At 43.6% G+C, this 25,164-nt stretch overlaps 1 protein-coding gene across 5 annotated transcripts in view; it reads left to right on the top strand.

The window, feature by feature from the left end:
* antxr2a (ANTXR cell adhesion molecule 2a) overlaps positions 1 to 25,164 on the top strand; it is a 78,999-nt gene that overhangs the window by 25,176 nt on the left and 28,659 nt on the right. For all 5 annotated transcript variants that reach the window (XM_069718791.1, XM_069718793.1, XM_069718792.1 and 2 more), the window contains 6 exons: positions 205 to 283; positions 727 to 822; positions 6,036 to 6,086; positions 7,438 to 7,527; positions 9,795 to 9,965; positions 10,983 to 11,063. In XM_069718791.1, the coding sequence (XP_069574892.1) occupies positions 205 to 283; positions 727 to 822; positions 6,036 to 6,086; positions 7,438 to 7,527; positions 9,795 to 9,965; positions 10,983 to 11,063 (568 nt within the window). The remainder of the gene's footprint in view (positions 1 to 204; positions 284 to 726; positions 823 to 6,035; positions 6,087 to 7,437; positions 7,528 to 9,794; positions 9,966 to 10,982; positions 11,064 to 25,164) is intronic.

Here is a 25,164-nt window from a genome sequence, read left to right as displayed (position 1 = left end):
CAGTTTTTTTTATGTCCTTCTGTGTCCACCGACGTTGGACAGTGATGTCATGCCAATCCAAAAGACACAGTAGTCTGCAGATAAGTTGTTGTAAAACACCCACAAACTGCAAAGCTGTAGGAGCATCTAATGTCCATTATTTCACTTGTATATAACTTAATCAGACATGTTATCGTGACACTAATTAAACTTTTGTCTCCGCAGGACGATGGATGTTCTCATCAGCCTCAACAATGGGAAGTCCTTCATCTCCAGCGCCTACACCATCACCGCGTCCACATGCGTGAGTCTCAACTACCTTCATTTTCTGAAGGACCTCTGACCTTCTTTATTTTATTATAATAATACGCTTTATTTCACAACATGAAGCTGCTCCGGATTTATTTTCTCAGATTGTGGTTTGAGTACGTGATGCTCACAGCTCTCCTGCTACATTTAAGCAGAAGTCCTTCGTCCGCTTCTCCGTGTTTCTCATGTGAAATTCCTCCAAACAGACTCCATGGTTTCACACAGTCTTTGTGCCTATTATTGGAATGAGAAATTGAATTTTCTGATGTTGAAAAAAGTCAGATTCTTGATGCAAACTCAGATAAAATAAGTGTAGCCCGTTTTATGTCATAATAATAGTAATAATAATCTGATTGAAGGGTTGTGCATGTTGCTCTTGTTCTGCATTTTGTCTTTGCTTTCTATCAAACCTGTGATGTTCGGTGGTTTCTCCTGCAGTCCAATGGGCTGGCGGTGGTGATCGTCTTCCTGGTGCTGCTGCTCCTCGTGGCTCTGGCCCTCATGTGGTGGTTCTTCCCTCTCTGCTGCAAAGTGGTGAGTTTTATTGCACCACTTATGACCAACACATTCATCTTTGGTCAAACAGAGCTGATCATTTGTTCAGACTGGGTTTGTGTGGAGATGGCTGCTGGCTCTGGGCTGAAACTCTCCAAAATGTTGCCTGCAATCCAAAACAATGAAAAAGTGTTCACCTGCTGCCTTTTCTAAAGGATCTGAAGATGACAGCAGTGAGAAACCTTCTTCTCTGGAGGTTTTCTTTCTGTTCTCTGACAGCTGCAAACATCCTGTTGTTGCAAACGCAGCCTCTCTTAGCAAGTCTTCCTGAAAGTTCAACTGAAATCTGTTTTGAAATCAGACATAAGTTGGGCGAGCGGTGATGAGCAGCAGGTCAGGGCCGGTTCAGTGCTGAAGGGAAGTGGAGCTGAACATCTGCTCAACCTCGTTCAGCCGCAGCGGTTTAGCATCACCACCGAGGAAGAGCCTCAAACAGGAAGTGGAGAAGCCACATGCTGCCGACGATGGAGTCACGTGATCAAGTTCTCCGAAGCGTTCAAATCATTTTATACAAACAGACCGTTAAAAACAAAACAAGGGAAAGGATGTGAGTGACAGATTGCATGAAAGTCAAAATCTAAATCTGTGTTTGTGGAAGACTTATAAGAAGCCTACCTGGGGACTGAAGTGATTAATAATAATCACAGTCAATTCTCTGCTTTAATCACACTAGAGTCTACTTCAAGTACTTTTACTGACCTCCTCAGTCACTGTTTCAGTTCAGCTTCACTTTGTTTTTGTTACATCTTCTTCTTCTTCTTCTTCTTCTTATTAATTGGAGAATGATAACTTCCTTTTTATCTTTACAAAAACAGGAAAGAGCAAAGACTTCTGCATGTCATCCATCACTTGTACTTTAGAACGTGAGGCACCAAACACATTGACCTGAGGAATACAATGACCAGTGGACATCCAGGGAGACATTCAAATGAAGCTCAATGAACTCTAATTATAAGTGAATAGAACATGAAGCTCCTCCTACTACAGTGACTACATGTTAGAACATAGAAGAATTCACAAAAAAAGTACATCATTCAGACAAAACATGACAAAAAAAGTTACTGAGACTTTTTTGATGATGCCCACAAATATTACTAAACCAGTATTAATGAGTTATTTGACATCTGATTTTCCAACTTTAGGCCTCAGGTCAATAGAAAAAATGAGGAAAACAGCACAGACCAAACTGTCCTGTGTAAAATAATTCTGAATTAATGAACCTACAATCTCCAATTAATTTCTGAGCTGTTCTTTACTGTTTCCCTTTCAACAATGTTCATGGAGGAATTTTTTTGCATTTTCATCCAGAGTTTAAACTTTATTTTCATTCTGGATATTCATGAAAAGCTCCATTTTTAAATTCCCAGCCTGCCTAACCTGCTTTGGAAGAAGTCTCACCCACTTAACCGTTTACAAAAATCCACAGCAGATTATCGTTCGGGGCGACGAGAGAGGGGCTGCAGATGGTGCACACCCATCTCTCTTTCTCTGCCTCTTTTTTTAATTTTTTTTTTTATTGAGATCTGATAAATTCACTCCCTACCCCCCACACCTCCGCTCCCCGCTCACCCACTCCGCCCCCTTAAATGATATACGTCACCTGGCTTTGTGGACCTGAAGGGATCCCATCCAGGATGAGATGGAAGCATATTTTGGAAAACCAACAAAGGCATTAAAATGTAAACCCCCTGCAGCATGTCTGGCCGCGGACGTGTTTGTCTTGGTGGAGAGAGCTGCTGTTGCCTTCCATCGAGGGACGCAGCAGAGGAGGAGGGCCATGTGTGGCTTGTTAATATTTAAACCCCCAGTCTGCCAGGTTTCAGCAGTCGGGATGAGGCCACACACACACACACACACACACACACACACACACACACACACACACACACACACACACACACACACACACACACACACACACACACACACACAAAACCCAGCCTCTTTCCCACAATCCCTCTCTCCCACATGGACCGATGCCAGCAGAGAGGTCATACAAGCTGTGGAGTGGTAATTTCTTTGTTTATGATTTGTTTGGAAATTAAACTCGGAACGGCGTCGCCTTTAGTTCAAATCACAGGATTCAGAGTTGGAGACGTAGTTTTGAATCACGTCAACACTTTATCCGAATTACCAACGATTCTCTGCTGAACCGGATGCACTCTCGGACCGATTTCAACCTGATCGGTGCTTCGTTTGTTAATAATCTCAAATTATTTCATGTTATTTTATATGACAAGTTTCCAGCGACGCTGCTGCACTAATACGTAACTTTTGTCTTCATTTCTGTTCTCTTCAAACTGATTTTTATTGCCTACTAACAGGTTAGTGTCTCCATAGTGAGAAGCGCAAATCATTTTTAAACTTCCAAATATGCTACCTGCCACCGATCCATCACGATAAACCTCCCGAAACAGCTTGACACAACACGGTTTGAGCTGGAGGTCGGGAACGAACGGATTATCAGGTCCAGTTGGACAATTACAGAGACAGCCATATGGGGACGCCGCCTGTGATTGGTCCGATTCCCCTCCGGTGTCGTGGCTGCAGCGGCGAGCCGCCGGGGCTGATGTCAGATGGCAAACTGTCCTGCAGTTTAGTTTTTAATTATGCCGCTGTGTTGCAGGGCTCTCCTCCTCACATCTGTCCATCAGGTAGCTGGGAGAGAGCAGCGCAGCCCCGTCATCTGTGGAAGGGTTTAGGCCTATTTATCCCACAACATGTGCAGGAAATCTGCTGCATAATTACTTAATAAAAAGAGATAATCCTGCAAACGTAAGGTGCCGCTGAAATAATGTTAATCAGCGTATGGAGAGGCTACCAGTAGACCTTCACTGGATTTGCTGACAGCCAGTTGTGTGTCAAAGAGCAATTAATTAACCCTAATTGATTATTTTTCATTATTCTAATGACAACAGTATGCAGAGATTGCGATGGTGTCTCTGAGCCCAGCAGCTGTTGGGACCTATGATATGCCATAATTACATTGCTCCTTTTTCGCCTCCAAAACCACTTTAGCAAATGCACAAGCAGCGCTGACGCTGTAGTATATCTGTGATGACTGATGAACAAAGGTCAGTTTTCCACTTTAAAGCACACCTCAAGTCCAGATATGTCCTCAGAGGGATTGTATGTTCAGTATTTCTGTGTAGAGCGGAGGTCGGTGGTTCTGTAAGAGGGGCGGCCGTGATATGATCTCAGAGCAGCATCAGGAACATCTGGGTGGAGAAGTGAACAGGAAACTCTCCTTTCTTCCTTATCAATGTCTGCTGATGAGCTTTGAAGCAAAAACCTCATTTTCATTATCATTCAATTTTGAATAAATGTCCCAGAAATGCCATCAATCAGGAAAAATGCCCCCATCAGAAGTCCTCAGTGTGATGTGATGTTTTTAGATTGATGGACATGCAATGGTTTACAGCAGATCAGAAAAAAAGAACAAAGCAATCCCAGCGAGTGCCACTAGAGGTCGGCTCCAAAAAGCCTCCGGCTCCATAGACTCCCATTCAACTTCTCTCATCAAATCCAAAGTGAATAAAATGTGTCCATCAGTTCTCTCGGTGTTGTTAGCTAAAGTCACTCCTTCTTATTAGTTTTCTGGAGGTCCATCTGAAAATAATCCCTCATTCTTTAGAAAAGAAGATTCAAGAAGACCTGTTTTTGGGGGCGTGTCTGTTTGATTGACAGGCCTGTGGTGCAGTCAGGTTACAGCTATCGGTGGGCGGGACGTAGTATCGTCAGGTTTCCGATCAGATCGGTCAGATCCACCGCTGGCTCCTCCCCCAGCTCGTCCAAATATGGTCACTTCCTGCTCCAAACCGCTCCGAACTAGCAAGATGGTGACGGACAGAATCTGAACTGGAGGAGTCATAATGTTCACAAACCAACGATGACATCACTGATGGTTGATGACGTCACTGATGGTTGATGACGTCACTGATGGTTCTGATTGGTCCTGACGTTGCTAGCAACCCTAACATTAACAGCGCTGCAGCCGGCTGAATCTTTACGGCTTACGTTTTTTTTTTTTGCTGTTTTGTTTTTTAAACCCTGATAAATTGATTGATAAATTCAGCGGCAGGAATTCTGCAATGACCAATCAGCAGCCTTCGATGTTTTTGCTTCACATTGTTTGTGAGAATTACTAAGTTCTGTTGTTGTCATGAGACCTTTAATTTAGAGAAATGCTGGTGGATGCCTTTTAAAAATCAACAAATATATTACAAACATCATACTGTTTAACGTGTAAACTGCATCACAGTTGTGCCTCAGCAGCAGCCACAGCCCTCCTCTCAAACACAGGACAACAACATGCATCCTTCCAGCCTCCATGTTTTGACCGATGTGTGAGTGGCAGCGGTGTCTTCAGCGATCCTGCAGTAAAAAGTTGGACATCAGTATGTGCAGCGTCTGACTGACACCTGACAAATGTCCCTGTCAGGCTTCTCTTTGCTTTGCCATGCACATCTGAAAAACCCCAGTGAAGGCATCTTGTCCTTGAGTGGTTTCGCATTGTGGACAACCTGCTCCTCAGGTGCCATGTCATCCGGTGTTGTCGTGAACAATGCTGCCGGGCCGGTCACTCTGCAGCCGGAGAGGTGTGTCACGGCCGCGTCTGGCTTTTTCTTCTACTTTTTCTGTGTGTGTTTGCCGCCACTCATCCTCCCTGCAGACAGCGCTTGGAGCCGAGCCCGAGCCTCCTCCTCTGTATCTCATTGGAGCTAATTAACTCCTTAGGACTTTATGATTGGGGGGATTGCTTGGGAGCGCTGAACCCCATCCAATTAATTAAGAGCTAAACGGGCAGCCGCGCTCGCCCCAAAGACTTCCCTGTCAACAAGTTGATTTTCATCTTTTCTTTATTTTGCACGGGGGGCCCCTGATGTTGGTTTACAAGCAGGATCCTTGTAATCAGTAGTCAGCAGCGCGACGGGGCCCCGTGTTGCAGCTACAAAACAGCCTGGCAGCGCCGGCGTCTCCACCGTGAGACAAGCTCGGGGACGTCTCTGTTTGACTCAGTCACCTGTCACGAACGGCCTCCGTCAGCCTCGTCTCAGCCTGTGTGTGTGTGTGTGTGTGTGTGTGTGTGTGTGTGTGTGTGTGTGTGTGTGTGTGTGTGTGTGTGTGTGTGTGTGTGTGTGCGTCTCCTGATTGACTGTGCTGACACTCTTTTGCTTTTTCTGTTTATCCAGGTCATCAAAGACCCGCCGCCGCCTCCCCCCCCCTCCCGCCCTCCACCACCTGTGAGTACACCACAATAACAGGATGACGATATTGTTTCCATGTTCAAAAATAGTCACAGTTCATTAGAAAAGAGGGAAATAAAAAACACAAGTCACAGAACAAATACTTTATTTTCAATACAACCACATTGACATTGACATGAATATGAATATCATTAAGTGCATCACATAGGACAGATGCCACAAACAAAATGTCACTATAACCAGTGATCTTTAGAGGTGCTCTGGTCTGTGTTCTTCTGACTACGTTGTTATTGGGAGTCGTTGCATCCTGAAGGATGTAAACCGGCTTCATTTAGAAACTATGAGAGCATCCTTTGACCAATCAGCACTGACCACCATATGTAAACAACAGAGCCCCTCCCCCTTTGTCAACAGAGTGCGACCTCATGTCCGTGACCTGTGTAGATGATCTTTTCTTTAATTTTAGAAATCGTTCTTGCCGCAGTTTCAATTCCTCAATAACTGCCAGTGTTGCTACGACTGTTCATGTCACTTCATCACCACCAAGCTAGACTTCAATGTCATCACACTTGGCCACGCCCACCGGTCACTGATTGGTCCACCATTCAGACTGGTTGGGCAGAACTTCCTGTGAACAGAGTTTCAGACTATAATCAGTGATGACTGAAGCTGAGTGACAGGTGGGCGGAGCCAGAGAGGCAGTTTGACCTAATTGCACAGTTGTTTAGCTGTATATGTTTTGTAGGTATATATATATATATATATATATATATATATATATGTCTATTTATGTTTGTTTCTGTGTTCGTACATTGAGAGAGAGGTTACAACCACATGTGTAAACATGAGGCCAATAAAGCTGATTCTGATTTAAATGGATATGCTAAGCTAGGCTAATTCTGGCTCCAGCTCTGTAGTTGTTCTCTGAAAGCGCAGATATCAGAGTGAAACTTAAAACTAGAAGAGATACGTTTTTTTTTCCTTTCATTCCTAGAAAATGATTTAATCAAATCATAAAAATCTGATTCATATCTCTGTAATCACAAAATGCATAATTGTTTTTAATAAGTGTTCTGAAAGGATTAATTTGAAGAGGAAATATAAGAAAGCGATATTTAAAGACATACTAGTTATTTTAGTTGATTATTTTCTTGAAATTCCCCGAACACACACAGTCGAGTTTTTATTGAAGGAAATACTGTTCATTCAAATCTTGAAATGCTTCATTGGATTTAAGGAAATGACCTTCCCTTTGTGATGGAAGTAAAGTTGATCAATGTTGTCATAAAGAGAAACCGATTTAGCATCTGGCTCCAGCTGCAGTTAATAGTTTCATACCGGACATCGATCAGGGTTTCCTCATTTTCCTCCCACCTGTCTGTCTCAGGAGCCCGAGCCGCTATCCAAGAAGAAATGGCCGACTGTGGACGCCTCATACTATGGAGGACGAGGAGCTGGAGGGATCAGCCGTATGGAGGTCAGAACACAAACATGTTGCTTTCATTTAAAAAAAAAAAAAAAAAAAAAAAAAAGGAGCAGCCAAACTCTTATTTTTCAGATTTAACCTGAAAAATACAAAAAAAGAAGTGAAATCCCACAACGGTAACCACATAAACCTTCCTCATCAGAGGAAACCTGCTGACGCTCTGGGTTTTCCGAGAGGTTAGAAGTTTGTGGAGTTACACAGGCATGAGGAGGAGGAGGAGGAGGAGGAGGAGGAAACCGACGAAGTGACCGGCCGGACCGCCGTCCTCGTCAGTGTGCTGATGCCTCTGACATGACAGGCCCTGCCATCTCATCCTTGGCTGTCCGGCTCTGATTGGATCAAGTGGTTGCCAGGATGAAAGATTGAGGGCTGCTGTCAGCTCGACCCCCCTCCCCCTCCCTCCCCCCCAACCCCACCCCTCCCCGTCCCTCCCTCTCAACTCCCAAACCTCGGCAGCTCTCCTTTGTTATCCGCCTCCTCCGAAGGGACTCCAGGTTTAAAGGCATGCTCCTCCCCTCCTCCCCCTGCCCCCTCGCTGCCGTGCACACCCCCTCACCCCCCATCCCCAACGCTTCCCAGCCCCGAGGAAGTTGGTGGCATCGCAGGGATTTCCCAGCATCCTCTGGGAGCTCCTACCTCTTGACTCCCCCCCCCACGAGTGTCCCGCCCGTCTTCCTCCTGCAGCAGGTTGATTCCCGTCGACAGGCCCGTCTCCACATCTGAAGCTTTCCCCCCCGCCGATGCCGTGCGAGGTGCTTGTTAAGATCAACCTGTCCTCTCCTCTGCATCCACATTTAAGACATCACGCTGAGAAACAACCACCTCCACTGCTCTGCTGCTGCCAATATTTCCACCCCGCACCGAGGCGGTGGAGGTGACAACAGATCTTTTATTCATCTCCTTTCTTGATGATGCGGCAGGCCGGCGATGCATCCCGGAGATGATTCTGAAAAGCTGTTCTATATTGTCACGGCTTAACCTACAGCTTGAAAACTGTGTCGCTAATTAATCACCTCTCCCCATTCATGTTACGGTGGATTTTTTTTTTTTTTTATCTCCTCCTTGCAACAGATGTGATGAATTCAATTAAAAAGCAGGACAGCTTAACGAACACGCAGGCTTTCATTCACACGCTCACACTCACACAATAACTCATTACACCACATGTATATGTGGTTATTAATAAAATAATGAAACTGGTTCAAACCTTATGGATACGCAGTGATGGAGTTGTTCTCTGGCTGCAGGTGTGTTTGGTCTTCCTGCTGCTGAACGCCTGTTAAAAATGTTATTTTGTGATTTATGGATTTTTCCAACTCGTGTTAATTAATGATTGTTTACATCATCGTTTAATTCCACTGATTTTACTCACTATGATGTATTTACTTATGCTGCATCAGGGGTGTTGTGCTATTTGTTGAAGTACAGCAGCGTGCATATGAGGCGCGTGCACGAGCGCAAATACATAAACACAACAGCCACCACATTACATACAGGAAGGGTTGAGTTTGTATTACAGTAACTTTGACAGCGCAAATGTCAGCGGATCATGTCAATGAATTATTCTCAAATGTAATTAGAACAAGTTTGACCATTTGTTTAGTTTTTATTGGCTCTCTTGGATGAAACCCTTTAAATCTTGAAACGCTCAAAACATGTAAATGAATCTCAACCAGATCAAGAAAAATGTGGACATTTCATTTCCTCACTTGAAGAAGAAAAGTGTTGGAGCTCTGTTGCGTTGCGCTCCGGCCACATTACACAACTGCCTGCCATATTACTCAACCTGTGGAAACCTCTTTGGCACTGAACAATGTTAGTCTGAGAAAATAAATAAAAAGGCCCCGTCCTCATGATTCCTGCGTATCGGGCCCATAAAGCATGCTCAGTCCGTCTCCAGCCATGCCAGTTCAGGACATCTGTTGGCTGAGCTGGCTGACTTCCTCCGCCTCCACCCATGAAGGGGAAAACATAATTTAATCACACTGCTCCTCCACACGCTCCACATGTTATTCTGCAGGGTTTGTGATGATGAAAAATGTATTCATTGTTTTATTACACCAGCTCTTCATCGAACCGTTATGTCCAGAACTTAAAGCGCAATACCATCTGTGGCCACTAGGCCATAATCCTGAGGCTTTACTTTGTAAAGATGATTTAAATCAACACTGCAATCCAAATATTTTCATATTCTGCCCAACTAATCAGGTGTTTGACTGATAATTCATTAACTTCTGTGTTTCTGGTCACCTATCCAGGTGCGCTGGGGGGAGAAGGGCTCAACTGAAGAGGGGGCACGACTGGAGAAGGCCAAGAATGCCAAAGTGTCCATACCAGAGGATGTAGAGGAACCAATGATCAAACGTCCCAACCCGAAGCGCGCCACCTCCAACCGCCAGGCCGAGAACAAGTGGTACACTCCCATCAAGGTGAGTGATGAATGAATGTTTTATTTATTTTTTTATTTTTTTGACTGTAGTTGCAACTAATTAATGATGTTTATTATATATTACTGTATATGATGTAAAAAAAAAAATAATGAGGTCAAAAGGTCCATTTACTTGTGTTTCATCCACAGATTGGATATAAAAGTGTTCGTAGCTTCCAGGTCTGAATAATGAGGCAAATGCAGAAGTGCTTAAGCTGCAATACCAGCGAGTGTCACTAGAGGTCGGCTCCAAAAAGCCTCCGGCTCCATAGACTCCCATTCAACGTCTCTCATCAAATCCAAAGTGAATAAAATGTGTCCATCAGTTATCTCGGTGTTGTTAGCTAAAGTCACTCCTTCTTATTAGTTTTCTGGAGGTCCATCTGAAAATAATCCCTCATTCATTAGAAAAGAAGATTCAAGAAGACCTGTTTTTGGGGGCGTGTCTGTTTGATTGACAGGCCTGTGGTGCAGTCAGGTTACAGCTATCGGTGGGCGGGACGTAGTATCGTCAGGTTTCCAATCAGATCGGTCAGATCCACCTCTGGCTCCTCCCCCAGCTCGTCCAAATATGGTCACTTCCTGCTCCAAACCGCTCCGAACTAACAAAGATGGTGACGGACAGAATCTGAACTGGAGGATTCATAACGTTCACAAACCGATGATGACATCACTGATGGTTGATGACATCACTGATGGTTGCCGTTTGGTTTCTAGACTCTCATTGTCTTCATCGTGTAAATGAAGATGGTCAGGTTTCTTCACGTTACCAAAATATATAATTTAAGTCAAGTGATAAACATGGCAAATATGGAAGTGACCTCGAAGGTAAGGCCTCAAGGTCACTTGATGATACATGAGACTTCTCCAGTAATATTTATTTTAATGTTTTGTTACAAAGGTCAAACCATGACTTTGAGTGCAGTTTCCTGTGAGGATGTTTATTTAAAAACAAAAAAAGATTTTGCAAATAATGTGAGCTAACATGTTGCAAAACTACATCTTTGTGTTTCCTCAGGGTCGTCTGGATGCTGTGTGGGCTCTGTTGCGGCAGCAGTACAACCGAGTGTCCCTCATGCGTCCCAACTCGGCAGACAAAGTAAGTCCATTAAAGATATATCCCTGACTTCCTGTTGACCGTGAAACAAACGAACGGCTTCCATCACCGACACTTTGTTCTCAGTGGAGAATTTATCTGCAGAAAATACAAACCATCATATACAGAGGCATTTAAGATTGTGGTTGCCGACAGTATTAATGGAGACTGTGTGAATGGGCGCCAGTGTTGTGTTGGTTTTTAGTTGTGCAAACCTGCAGCCTGAGTGGAATGACTCAGTCTCATCACAGGACATCACTGCTGTTCATAGTAGTCAGGGACTAAAATAGAAAATATCCTGCATCACTCAGCAGTGTGGACGATCTTCTTCTTTTTTTATTTTACTGTTTAAGGTTCCTGTAACTGCTCTGTAAAATCCCTTATCCCCAGGATGACTTCCTTTGAGGTTTATTTTATCCCATCAACTCTTTAGAGAAGTTATTGTTTGTGTTGTACTGGAGCTGTGGAGGCTGTGTGTAATCTGCCTGTCAGAGGAGGAAGCTGTGTGTTGTAGCTGTGAGCTGCAGCTGCAGAGACTCAGCGGAGGAAGCGTAACAGAGACGTCCTAATATGGTCAAACTCTGGACCTTTTCTCAACCTCCGTCAGAGAACAGGAAACATATGAACTCCACAAACCGACACACTGAAACCCGACGCCCCGCGGGCGGTTAAAGGAGCACGCTGCTCGCAAACCGCCACCGAGGCCGAGTTAACCAGATGTTTTGATGTGTTTTAAGTTTCTAACACCAAGTCATCCAACAAACTGCGACACCTGCTGTGCACACGGAGCCATATTCCTAATCTCAAAAGGAGTTGTATAGATTAGACAAGTGGAAAAATTCAGAAAGCTGTCATTTGTTTTTGTCATCGGCCTCTTTTAATTTAGTCTCTATGCGGTTTTGTAACTTTAGAAATCCCTCGTGTCCCACATGAACTCTGACTACTTCTCTTTTTTTATCGATACAGTAAAACCACATTAGTATCTAAAAATGAAGCACAAATCTTAAAGGTAAACGAGAGCTAACGTTTTTGGAGCACTTCTCATTTCCCAGTAAAATGTTGCACAAGCTGTGACGGCATCGTCTGCGTACCTGATGCCTCTTATTTACTGAGGTGGACACTTCTGCTCATCATCACAGAGGTCTGACAACAGCAACCGTCCGAGTTTATAATGATGTCACACTGTAAATCTCAAGTGGAAAAACAAGGAAAAACATGGAAGCAAGCTGAGCCGGTGAGCCAGCTGTGAGTCTGCCAGCTCCTCCTCAGAGTCACACTGCTGTTTAGAAAATCTCAGAAAGCCCAAAAATGGACAGTTAAGAATAGATGTTATCAAATCTCATCGTCTGAATTCCAGTAAAATGTGATGTTTTGATTTATATTTAACAAAACATTGGAGCTATTGTGGTTCAAGTTCAGCTAAATCAGGTTGAATATGAGCAATTTGGGGCCCCCAGATTATTTATAACTGTATTATTAATGACTATAAATCAGCATATAGTTAGGACCTGCTTACCAACTAAATAAAATATGTAATTTAAATGTTTTCATATTGTGGAGCAATTCACTCTCAAAATATAAAACCCGACTTCACCAAATGGGTCATTTAATAGATCTACAACAAGTAGAAACTACATTATATTACATGTTATATGGAATTCTATTCTAATTCTATTTTCCCATTGAGGAGGTGGAGGGATATTTCTAGTGATGAGCAGGATGTGTTGTCATGGTGATTTGTTCCAAATGTTCAGTTGACCAATCAGATCTCTGGGGGCGGAGCTGCTGGTTGTATAAACTAGTAACTAAAGTGCTGTAATTACATGTAAAAATTACAACTTGAACTGAATCAGTGCAGACGAGGACTCCTGAAGTTTAATGTGAGCTGGTTTTCCTGTTTTAGTGAGTTGTTTAGACAAAGTTGTTAAATGTCCGGTTGCTGTTTGTGTTCTGTTCAAAGCTGTCAGGTTTTCATTAGATGACCAAACCTGCATATTTTCCTGCAGTACGCTCATAGTTACGACTGCTGTTTGCATGAAATGACAACAATTCCCCTGCAAATATTATCCATCCAGCTGTCAGCAGAAAGAGTTTGAATGTGGAAACGGCTGCAGCTGTGTGAAACGATAGATGTTCCCTCGCGAGGCGTCACCTCAGTCGCTCTGTTTGGAGGTAGAAAACCAAGAGTGAAGTAAACAAGTTGTGTCAAAGCACTCGGCCTGCAGCCGAGTCTCGTCATTCTCATGCCGGTCGCCGCGCCAACCGCAGCTTTAAAGTCTGTGATCAAGATGGGACGCAGGAGAAAATCAAACCCACGAAGACTGTGTGTGTTTGAAGTGACTTCACTGAACTGCAGTGGACACGGAGTCCAAACTGGATCTCAGTGAAAGCACAATTCATTTTAAACGAATGCTGACGAGTTTCAACCCTCCGGTGTCTTACAGGTGAATTTGAGAGCAGCGTTCGCAGCATCACTGTTTTCTTTTGATTTGATCCAGATTTATTTCAACCCTGATTCTTACTGCAAAGATGAAAATAACTGTATAAAAGTGTTTGTAGCTTCCAGGTCTTAAAAACGGTTCTGATCCAGAAGTGTCTTCAGCTGCAATACCAGCGAGTGCCACTAGAGGTCGGCTCCAAAAAGCCTCCGGCTCCATAGACTCCCATTCAACTTCTCTCATCAAATCCAAAGTGAATAAAATGTGTCCATCAGTTATCTCGGTGTTGTTAGCTAAAGTCACTCCTTCTTCTTAGTTTTCTGGAGGTCCATCTGAAAATAATCCCTCATTCATTAGAAAAGAAGATTCAAGAAGACCTGTTTTTGGGGGCGTGTCTGTTTGATTGACAGGCCTGTGGTGCAGTCAGGTTACAGCTATCGGTGGGCGGGACGTAGTATCGTCAGGTTTCCGATCAGATCGGTCAGATCCACCGCTGGCTCCTCCCCCAGCTCGTCCAAATATGGTCACTTCCTGCTCCAAACCGCTCCGAACTAACAAAGATGGTGACGGACAGAATCTGAACTGGAGGATTCATAACGTTCACAAACCGACGATGACGTCACTGCTTGGTCACTACAGTAGAAACACTTTTGTAATGATGGTTTGACCTAGTTGGCATAAAAATGTCAAACAATTTTAAAATCAACACAACAAAAATGAACTGATTACTGTTACCATGGTTACATGCGTATCAAATATAGCCTGGGTTACATGGAAACTGTCCATCTGCTACCAAACTCTACAATAATTTACTATACATGTAAACAATCATCTTTAAACTGTGGCGGTGGAGAATGAATCTGAGCTGTCTGATGATGTAAGACTGACAGTTCTGTCAGCAGGTCCCCCCTCCCCCCATGGTTCTGTAGTTATGTTGCCATGACATCACACATCCATCTATTAGACCCTCACTGTGTTTTTGTTTCGGAGAGCTGATGTTGAGTCACTAGCTGCTGCTGCTGTTGGCCTTTTCACTGAGAACAGACTCATCAGTGAAGGACTCTGAAGGGTCCGATGGCAGGTGAGGTGCAGGTGGAGGAGTGGGCAGCGAGACTGTGGAGAGGAGAGGAGCAGCAGAGTGAGGGGGCGATGGGAGGGGGGGGTCTTTGATGGCGGACAGGAAACCCCCAGGGTCATGAATATTTCAGCCGGGTTACAAGGACTCGTACAGGTGTAAGGAAGCAGGTTGTCGCAGACATCTGTTCAGCATGGGGACCTGGGTGTCCATGCCACCCCCCAACCCCCCCTCACTGAGCAGTTTCCTTCCCTGACCCCCCCACCCCCACCCCACTCCACCCCCACCCCTCCGTCAGTGCTGCCGCCCGCAGCCAGACTGCTGGATTGTCAGCAGATGCAGAAGAGAGAGAGAAAATGAGAGTGAAAGTTTTTTTTTTTTTTTTTTTTTTTTGTGGTCTCACATTTAGCGCCCGAGGGCCTTCAACACCAAAGGTAGAGCGGGGGTGGACACAGCTGCAGTGCCGAACTTGCCCCAGGCACAAATAAAGAGATCTAATGTGGTTTGACTGTGTTGTCGGTGAGACCGGGGAGCCGGGGAGGCACTTCAGAGCCAACTTAGCACAGCAACATCTGCCGCCAAGTTCTGCCGGGGAGCGACTGGGGACAGCAGGTAGGGAAGGTGGCGGGGGAGGGTGGGGGTGGAGGGTGGGGGGTTATTCTGGAGCTCACTCCGGCTCCGTTTGAAGAGGCGTGCACGCATGTGAGGCTCTTTCCTTTTCCCCCTCACTCCCTCCACCCCCACCTTCACGTTATCGGTATTGTTTTCTGAACGCAGCTGTCCAGAATGTCCCAACAAGGTTCTCGATGAATGATGCATCACGAGACATTCAACCCTCCGCGTCCTACCCAGCGAGACCAGGACACATTCAACCCTCCGCGTCCTACCCATCGAGACCAGGACACATTCAACCCTCCGCGTCCTACCCAGCGAGACCAGGACACATTCAACCCTCCGCGTCCTACCCATCGAGACCAGGACACATTCAACCCTCCGCGTCCTACCCATCGAGACCAGGACACATTCAACCCTCCGCGTCCTACCCAGCGAGACCAGGACACATTCAACCCTCCGCGTCCTACCCAGCGAGACCAGGACACATTCAACCCTCCGCGTCCTACCCAGCGAGACCAGGACACATTCAACCCTCCGCGTCCTACAGAACGAGACCAGGACACATTCAACCCTCCGCGTCCTACAGAACGAGACCAGGACACATTCAACCCTCCGCGTCCTACCCAGCGAGACCAGGACACATTCAACCCTCCGCGTCCTACAGAAAGAGACCAGGACACATTCAACCCTCCGCGTCCTACAGAACGAGACCAGGACACATTCAACCCTCCGCGTCCTACAGAACGAGACCAGGACACATTCAACCCTCCGCGTCCTACAGAACGAGACCAGGACACATTCAACCCTCCGCGTCCTACAGAACGAGACCAGGACACATTCAACCCTCCGCGTCCTACCCAGGACACATTCAACCCTCCGACAGAATGAGACCAGGACACATTCAACCCTCCGTGTCCTACAGAATGAGACCAGGACACATTCAACCCTCCGCGTCCTACAGAATGAGACCAGGACACATTCAACCCTCCGTGTTCTACAGAATGAGACCAGGACACATTCAACCCTCCGCGTCCTACAGAACGAGACCAGGACACATTCAACCCTCCGCGTCCTACAGAATGAGACCAGGACACATTCAACCCTCCGTGTCCTACAGAACGAGACCAGGACACATTTAACCCTCCGTGTCCTACAGAATGAGACCAGGACACATTCAACCCTCCGCGTCCTACAGAACGAGACCAGGACACATTCAACCCTCCGCGTCCTACAGAATGAGACCAGGACACATTTAACCCTCCGTGTCCTACAGAATGAGACCAGGACACATTTAACCCTCCGTGTCCTACAGAATGAGACCAGGACACATTTAACCCTCCGTGTCCTACAGAATGAGACCAGGACACATTTAACCCTCCGTGTCCTACAGAATGAGACCAGGACACATTTAACCCTCCGTGTCCTACAGAATGAGACCAGGACACATTTAACCCTCCGTGTCCTACAGAATGAGACCAGGACACTAACACAGGGAGTGAGGCTGTTTCAGTGGCTGTGAGTCTGCTGCGTGGATTTCCAGTTGGATTTTGATTGGTTCCTCTCCTCTGCTCCTCACCAGGTGGGCTGACAGTGCTGTGTGTGCGTGTGTGTGTGTGTGTGTGTGTGCGTTTGTGCGTGTGTGCGTGTGTGTGTGCGTGTGTGTGTGTGTGTGTGCGTGCGTGCGTGTATAGAGGTTAATCGTATTATCTCACGGACATCCAGACTATTGCTAAAGAATATTTGTTGTTGAGTTTATATAAAATATAGTTTTAGTGTTTTTTTGTATTTTCTTACATCTTGAAATTGAAGATTGGAAGTAGAAATGAGGTGATGGTTGCTGATCTGAAGGGTGAAAAGAGGACGCAGAAGGGAAACAAGCATCCTGGAAGTGTCTCAAGATCTCAAAAAAACTCTCCAAACGTTCATCCTCCCTTTAAAAGAAAATGGAGACTGGAGACTTTTTTTTTCCCCCTGTGGTTCTTTTCTTGTTTCAATCCATTTTAATATCTTACTATTACTTCTCTTAAATTGAAGGCCACGTCAGCTAAGTTGTTTATTTAAAACAAATATTGAGTAGATGTTTACAGCTACATAATCTTCTGCAAAAGTAAAATGTGCATCAGAAGACAGACTGTAATTATCTGTATGACTGAACTATAATGAAATGAATGGAGGAGAATGAAGGATGTAAAGCTGCAGCTCTCTGATAGTGCAATGATTTATTGATGGGTTCATGAATGGAAAATTTAATTTTGAATGTCTTTAAAAAAAATACAGTCACTGTTTGCAGCCTGTGCCGATTTGCTGCCTTTCTCTTATTTTGGTGGTTAAATTGCTTCACTTTAGATCATTGCAATTTGAAGACAACATTTTTTTCATTATTTTATGACGTTTGAAAGAATGAAAAACAATAATTGAATTAATAATAAATATTAGGGACAGCAAAGTATTCCAATGACAAAGAAATCCTTCTGCAAGTGGTACAAAGTGAAACAGGAAGTGATGACGGAAGGGAAGACCTTTTATACGGAGAGCAGATTGATGAGAAGACAATCTGTGCTGTCGACTGAATAAAAGTGAGACGGTTGAGATTCCCGCCTGAAAAGCCTCCTCAAACCCGCGCTGAAGAACACGTGTGATGTCGTCCTCCTCGGCCGGTTCTTCTCCTCCTCCTCATCCGGTATCGTCTCTCAGTGTCTCAGGACTCAATGTAGACGCTGCGAGGTTATTGTTTGCATGGAAGTAGAGCCAAGTGAAACATTCGACTGGAAATTGGATGAAGATATTTGCTTTTCAGTTTCAATATTTGACTGGCATGAAGGTGTGACATGTAGCCTTTTTTTTTACATCAGTAAGTCATCAGTAATTACTGCATTCATTTTGAGACATGAGTATAATTACTGTAAACAAACAAGCCCATGGCCGAGAGGCTTGGCAGCCTCCTTCTGGCCTCTACGCTGCATTTTTACATTGTGAGCCACCGGGTCACATTTTGTGGGAAATGTTCTTCCAATGCAAATGAAGCTCAAGTTTCTCCGAGAGTTTCACTCAATGGCAGATGGTGGAAGGAGTGAACGAGTGGTGGAGGGAAAAAAAAAATCATTTTCCAATATGTTTACTATCTTCGGAGAAGCCACAGAGGAAAGCTTTGATCGTCTCATGATCTCTGGAACAACAACCAGGAGGTTCTGCACATTCTTTAAGAACAGTGCTCTGATTTTTGTTGTAGTTTAATTTCTATCATTGAGTCAGCACCGATTAAAGTCCTGCTGACAGCATTAATTTATATTCAGTCAGTGTCATATTTGTGATGCATCTGTTGCTTTGGTGGTTAAAGTAATTTATCAGTAAAGAAATGTGAAAGTAGGGAATTTTGAAAACCTTTTTTTTTTTTCTTAGCATGCTTCCAAACACCCGTTTTTTAAATTGATAACATCGTTGTCAGGTTGAAGCAGCGTTGCACAAACCGCTGAAAGATAAACGGTCCAGTGACAACGCGGTTGTCATAAAATACAACTGAAATGAAAATAACGGCGTCACTGTGAGGGACAAGTTTTGGTAATCTTAATACAGCTGAAAACTTTACAGACATGAACTAAAACCACCGTATCACTCGTAACAAGTCCATTTTATGGTAAACATAGGAGATCTTCAGTAATGTGCACATATTCAGACTGTATTGTAGTAATGTAGTGTGATTGTTGTGATCAAAAATATTTGATTTTGCAGCGAATTTTCTCAAAAATTGCAACGTAATTTGCAGAGTTTTGGGAATTTTTTTTTAAATTGCATGCCGAGAAAGAAAAAAATATTTTAAGCACGACCTGATTAAGGAATAAATATGTAATCACTTCCTTTGATAATAATCCTGCTGCACATCACAGAAATATTTCTAATATTCCTTTATTTGATTCAAATTGAATTATTGATAAACCATTAAAGAGAAAGCTAAAAGGTCCTAAAAGGTCCTAAAAGCTGCGTATGTCTCCAGAACAGAGCGTCTGTGACTGGAATATAGAAACAAGGACTACATCAGCCTTTCAAAATAAGAGCTTTAGATGCTGTTTAATTCATGTTCATTCAACACATAGACCTGCTGGATGAAACAAACAAAGAGACGTCTCTGACAACTGGACGTGTGGAGAAAACTCATTTAACATCCAGTAATATGGAATCACTTCCTTTGATCACAAACATTTAATCACATCGTTTGAGAGAGTTTTATCTGGTGAGGAAAACAGGAGCAGAACCTTTCTGATTGTACATGGAGTTATTTTTGTTCATAAAGTGAGTTTTGCTGGAAAATATTTACTTTATGTCGTTAATACGTTCAGCACAGATTCTGCTGATGATGTTTTTGCGTAAAAATGCTGGAATTTCCGTTAATTATTGTGATTGCAAGATCCCGATGTCCTAGATGGACTTCTCAATGCTCTGAACATACAGCACTACTGATAGGAATATTTAATTTGGAGAAACTAAAGTAATACCATTTGTGACGTAGAGCATGGTGTCATCTGCAAAATGATAATTTATCAAAGATATACCGGCTTATTTATGATACTGATGTTCAGCTGATGACAGTCAAAGATGTCTCGTTGTTCCACCAGCAGAAACAGATGACATTTAAAACAACACAAAGATGTTTTTGTCACATAGAAAAGCTCCATGTAGGGACGTCTGCCCAAAACTGGTATTGATCTGTCGACACGGAAACAAAGTGGATGAACAGTGATACTCTGCAGCAGTGAATGATGTGGACGCTGGACCGTAGCCACTCCTTAGGATCAGCAGCGAACTGGCTGCCATATTGGATGCACTGGTGTATCAGTATGTGCTGGGCAAGCTGGTCACATGGAAGTAATCCAGGAGAGGAAATGGCTGTCTCACTATAGCAATCGAACTGGCTGGTTCAGGCTTGAAGAAACACAATGACCCATTTAGATTAAAAAAAGAAAGGGGAAAAAAAAAAGCGCCTGTCACCACCAGAAAAGATGACGTTGAAAAATATAGCAGAGAAAGGTTCCTTCAGCAGACTGTTTGTTCAGTCTTACACATACAGGACGCGTTCAGCAGCTTCTTTCTTTGCATCTTTTGTCGCCTGATCTCCGAATGTAAAGCGGAGCAAACAAAAAAAAAGCAAACAGATGCACACGCACTCATCCTCTCACGCATCCGCTGCTTTTATCTTGTTGCATTACAATGCCACACTGAATATGGTGCGAACATCTTTCTGGAAACTAATAAAAGCCGACAAACTGTATTGTTCAGTGTTAAAGTAAACGCCTGATGAGACTCGATACCCGACGCCGAGGAACGTTTCTCTCCACAGACGTTAACGGGAGGATTCGCTACCTAAACGCCTGACAGCGGTCTCACATGCTACTAAAACACGTCTAAAGAAAGAGTTGACATTAATGCAGAATAAACATGGAAGTGATGCATGTGGGAGGACGCGTACATGTTGACATCAGTCAGGATGTTTACCATCACACCGCCGAAACAAATGCAACACTTCATTTCACAATAAAAGCCTTTAATCGAAAGTAAACAACCTGGCAAATGACATTAAGTTGAAACAAGCCTCCAGATCAGAGAGCATGAGATTTCCCAATTAACTGGGCTAATTGGAATTAAACCAGAGCTTCACAAATAATGAGGCGTTGGGAGAGGAGACGAGGCAAAAAAAACAAAGCTCCCGAATAACAGCCACGCTCGACATTTAACCCCCAGTCAGCGCTACGTTCATCTCTGCACTCCAACTGGGAGGAATTTATTTGGTGGCGTTTCGCTGCTGTTTCTTTGTTCCACTGCGTACAAGTTGAGGAGGAGGAGGAGGAGAAGGAGGAGGAGGAGGAGGAGGAGGAGAAGGACAACAGGCGACGTCACTGCCAACTCCGTGAAATCCAACCGATCTGGGAAACTTGCATCAGCGTTTAGTCACCGGGGAAGTCCTTCTTATTCTTCAGAGTTCGTTGGCTCTGCTCGGCCTTCAAAGAAATGTATTCAAAATGAATGTGATCGTTTGACTTTTTATTTTATTTCAAGGAATGTTTCTATTTGCTGCTTTGTCATCAGTTTAATATTTTTTATTTATTCCAAACAAAACTCCTTCGTTGCTGCTAAAACTAGAAAATACGCTGAGATTTAAAACTGTAGAAACAAAAGCTTTGGTGGCGAGATGTTCTGCAGATGAGTTTGGACTCTCAGCTGTAAAGATTTAAAACAAAATTAATTTGTTTATAATTAAAAAATTAATCCAAACAATTGTACACGGCAGAAAAAAAATCTGACCGACATGACAAAACAAGAAAAACCTCCTTTCAACAGTTTTCCAGCTTTTTCTATGTTGTTGTTTCTCATAGAATAAAATGCACTTTACACTAAACTAGCAAAATTGTATTATTTAAATATATATATATATATATATAATGTATATATATATATATATTTTTTTTTTTAAATGAAGATAAACTCTGCCAGTAAGATGAGAGTTTTTATATCTTCAAATAAAATCAACAGTCAGGTGTGATTTTCTTGCTTCCTCATTGTGTTGCATCTCAAAATACTAAAAGTCATTGAATAAAAACATTTAAAAAAAAAGAAATGGAAACTGTTTGAGGAATAAGATATTGAACCCGGCAGATTTTTTTTTTCTCAAATTTTCAGTATGACACTACAAGCTGCGTTCAGACACACGATGTTGCTGCACTCGTAGTTTTTTCCTTTTATTTGTATCTTTAAAAAAAAAAATGGCGATTGATGTTTTTATTTTTTTCTCGGAGCTCTTCACGCAGCAGCGAGTGCAGCGGCGGCGGGCTGCAGCGAGCCCTGGGCCTCATTAGTCCTATCAGTGGACGGCCTTGTTAGCCTTAACAAGTAGCCAGCTGACAGCTCCATTCAGTGCAACCCCCCTCCCCCCTCTCCTCCCCCCTCTCCTCCCCCCACCAGAGAAGTGACAGATTTAACGATGGCGGAGAGCGCCGCCGATTTACGAGGCGCGCCCGTGCTCTCTTAACCAGATTAGTTCTTTTTACATTAACCGAGGAAAAGTAGGGCAGATGTCTGTATGACTGGTTGTAAATTTGATAATGACCACCATGTTAATCCCCCCCCTCCTCCCCCCTCCTCTCCCTCCCCGTCCCTGTCCACGACCTGGCTGGTAACAAGATCACCGACGAAGGGACCCTCCCCGTGTGTGTGTGTGTGTGTGTGTGTGTGTGTGTGTGTGTGTGTGTGTGTGTGTGTGTGTGTGTGTGTGTGTGTGTGTGTGTGTGCGTGTGTGTGTGTGTGTGTGTGTGTGTGTGTGTGTGTGTGTGTGTGTGTTTCTTGGACCAATAAAAAGGAAGCTAATTGTTGTTGGTGGCGTCTGGTTGGAGCTGTAAAGTGAAAAGAGGCCTAACGTGGGAAAAAGAGAGGAATGATGAGAAAATGACTCGTCACAAATCTGTTCAAAACAATTCAGGTTTTATTAATAACAAAAAAAAAAGAAGTCCTGTAAGAACTATTTCAAACATTTTAAATTAAAAATCCTTTCATTTATTTAACTTAAATTCTTAACACAACACAATAGTGTTAAAAGGGTTTAAAAGAGCAGCGGTTTGATAAGTGCATAAATATATATATATATATATATATATATGTATTTATATTTATACGCATATATGTATATACATATATGTACATACTGTACGTATATAAACACATCAATACTCGTGTTTTTATAGTCCAGGATTAAAGTGTGTCTGTGAGGTCATTAAAACATATTAAGACAAATCTGACAGAACAGATTATTTTCTGTTGTGTTGTTTTATTATTATTATTATTATTATTATTATTATTATTATTATTATTATTATCATCATTACTATGATGATGATAATGATGAAGATGTTAGAGATGGATTTCCAAAAACAAAAAAAAAGCAGTTTCTCGAACAGCATGTCGCCAAAAACAGGAAAAAAAAAAAAAAACAGGAGACCAAAACAAAGGTTTGTTGGATATTTTAATATTCCTCCAGATTTGATGTGAAGATCGGGCCTCTGACCTTTGACCTCTCCTCGCTGCCTTTGGATTAGCTCTTGTTTTTCTGTTTCCTTTGAATCTGGTTGTGCAGTGAAATCCACTCTGAAGTGTTCTGTGATTGGATCCAGTGTTTCCGGTGTTGTTGATGGAGGTGTTGTTTTGTGGGACGGTCCGGCACCCTTGTGTCTGGGTGGGGAGGTGGAGGTGGAGGGGGGGTCCCCCTCTCTTCCTCTCCATTAGCTGATCGGTGTTGTTGTATTTGGGTGGCCGGGGCTGGTACCTGCACCCCCCTCCCCCTCCTCCCTCCTCTGCATGATACAATGTGAACTGATGTCCTGCCGGTGCCTTTTTTCCCAGAAGCCCTCAGACTGGTAGGGGCGGCGGCGGTGGCGCCGAGCCGTTTCTTCATCACCTATTAAAATCAAAGCAGCGTGTTGGGAGGAGACCGCTGGGATCTGGGCTTTAATTAAATTACATTATTGTTAACGTCAGCTTCGCCAAGGCCAGCGTTGTCGCGTGCACTTTGCCCTCCTCCTCCTCCTCCTCCTCCTCCTCCTCCTCCTCCTCAGCTCACCTCCTGACAGACATATAGAGGGGGGGGGGGGATCACGCATACATGCAGTGATGTATTCTAATGCTCGCCTCCTCTGCTGCCATCCATTTGAATTGTTAAAAGCACAGAAGCAGGGAGTCATGTTATGCAGGGAATATGTTCACAGTGAATATTCAATTAGCCTCTTCGTACTTTGTATACATAAATGCAACCTTGTGACAGCGGCGGCTAATATGTAGTGAAAGGCCTTCGCATGGAGCCGGTGTAATATGATCCACTCTAAAATGTTTGTGTTTGATAACAGACGTAGTTTATGAATAAACATGTAAACATGTGCCTCTGAGCCTCGCATGCTAATTCTCACTCCGAAGATACGACACGACGCTCCGGAAGTTCATTCTCCTCTTCTTCTTCTTCTTCTTCTTCTTCTTCTTCTTCTTCTTCTTCTTCTTCTTCTTCTTCTTCTTCTTCTTCTTCTTCTTCTTCTTCTTCTTCGTCTTCTTCTTCGTCTTCTTCTTCTTCTTCTTCTTCTTCTTCTTCTTCTTCTTCTTCTTCTTCTTCTTCTTCGTCTTCGTCTTCTTCTTCTTCTTCTTCTTCTTCTTCGTCTTCTTCTTCTTCTTCTTCTTCTTCTTCTTCTTCTTCTTCTTCTTTCATCGGGGAGCTTTTCCACCATTGATGACGTATCCGTGCTGTCAATCATTCTGTCTTCATTCTCATTATTTGGATCTGAGAACAACCTGAATGTCTCTGTTGTGAACGGAGCGCTGAACTGTCACTAATGTGGCTCCTATTCATGACCGCAAACTCCCCGGAAACCTCCTCCTTTCTCCTCCCCCTCTCTCCTCCTCTCCTCCTCCTCCTCTCTCCCCCTCTCTCCTCCTCTCCTCCTCTCCTCTCTCTCCTCCTCCTCCTCCTCTCTCCCCCTCTCTCCTCCTCTCCTCCTCTCTCCTCCTCCTCCTCTCTCCTCCTCTCCTCCTCTCCTCCTCTCTCCTCCTCATCCTGTTGCTCTGCTATCATCTACCAGAGATGATTCAGCACGTCTTTAAGTGCTGAAAGCAGCTTTGAAGAACTTTCTCTGTAAAAACAGACTTTTATAAAACAGTAATAATTTGAAGATTTTACTTTTTAAATTATTAGATTATTTAGATTTTATTGATCACAATATGGCAGATCTATGAAAAATCTCACATTTACTAATCAAACTGATGTAGTAAGATGTAAAACATGGATTAAAGTCTTCACACATGAAGAGTGTATGTTGTAGAAGTTTTACTTGTTCAGATACAAAAAAATAAATCTAGAAATATCAGAAATATTAGATACCAACTTCATGATCGACTTAATTGACGAGCAGTCAGCTAACAGAAATGAGAAATGAAATGTTGCTGCTAAAACTGA

This window comes from Brachyistius frenatus, unplaced genomic scaffold (genome assembly GCF_029030835.1).
Source record: "Brachyistius frenatus isolate BFR_SWC_R1_liver_20210118 unplaced genomic scaffold, ASM2903083v1 Contig_199, whole genome shotgun sequence".
In the NCBI taxonomy this organism is placed as follows: Eukaryota; Metazoa; Chordata; class Actinopteri; family Embiotocidae; genus Brachyistius; species Brachyistius frenatus.
The sequence above is the reverse complement of the archived record's forward strand: the minus strand, read 5'-3'. Positions and strand labels throughout refer to the sequence as shown.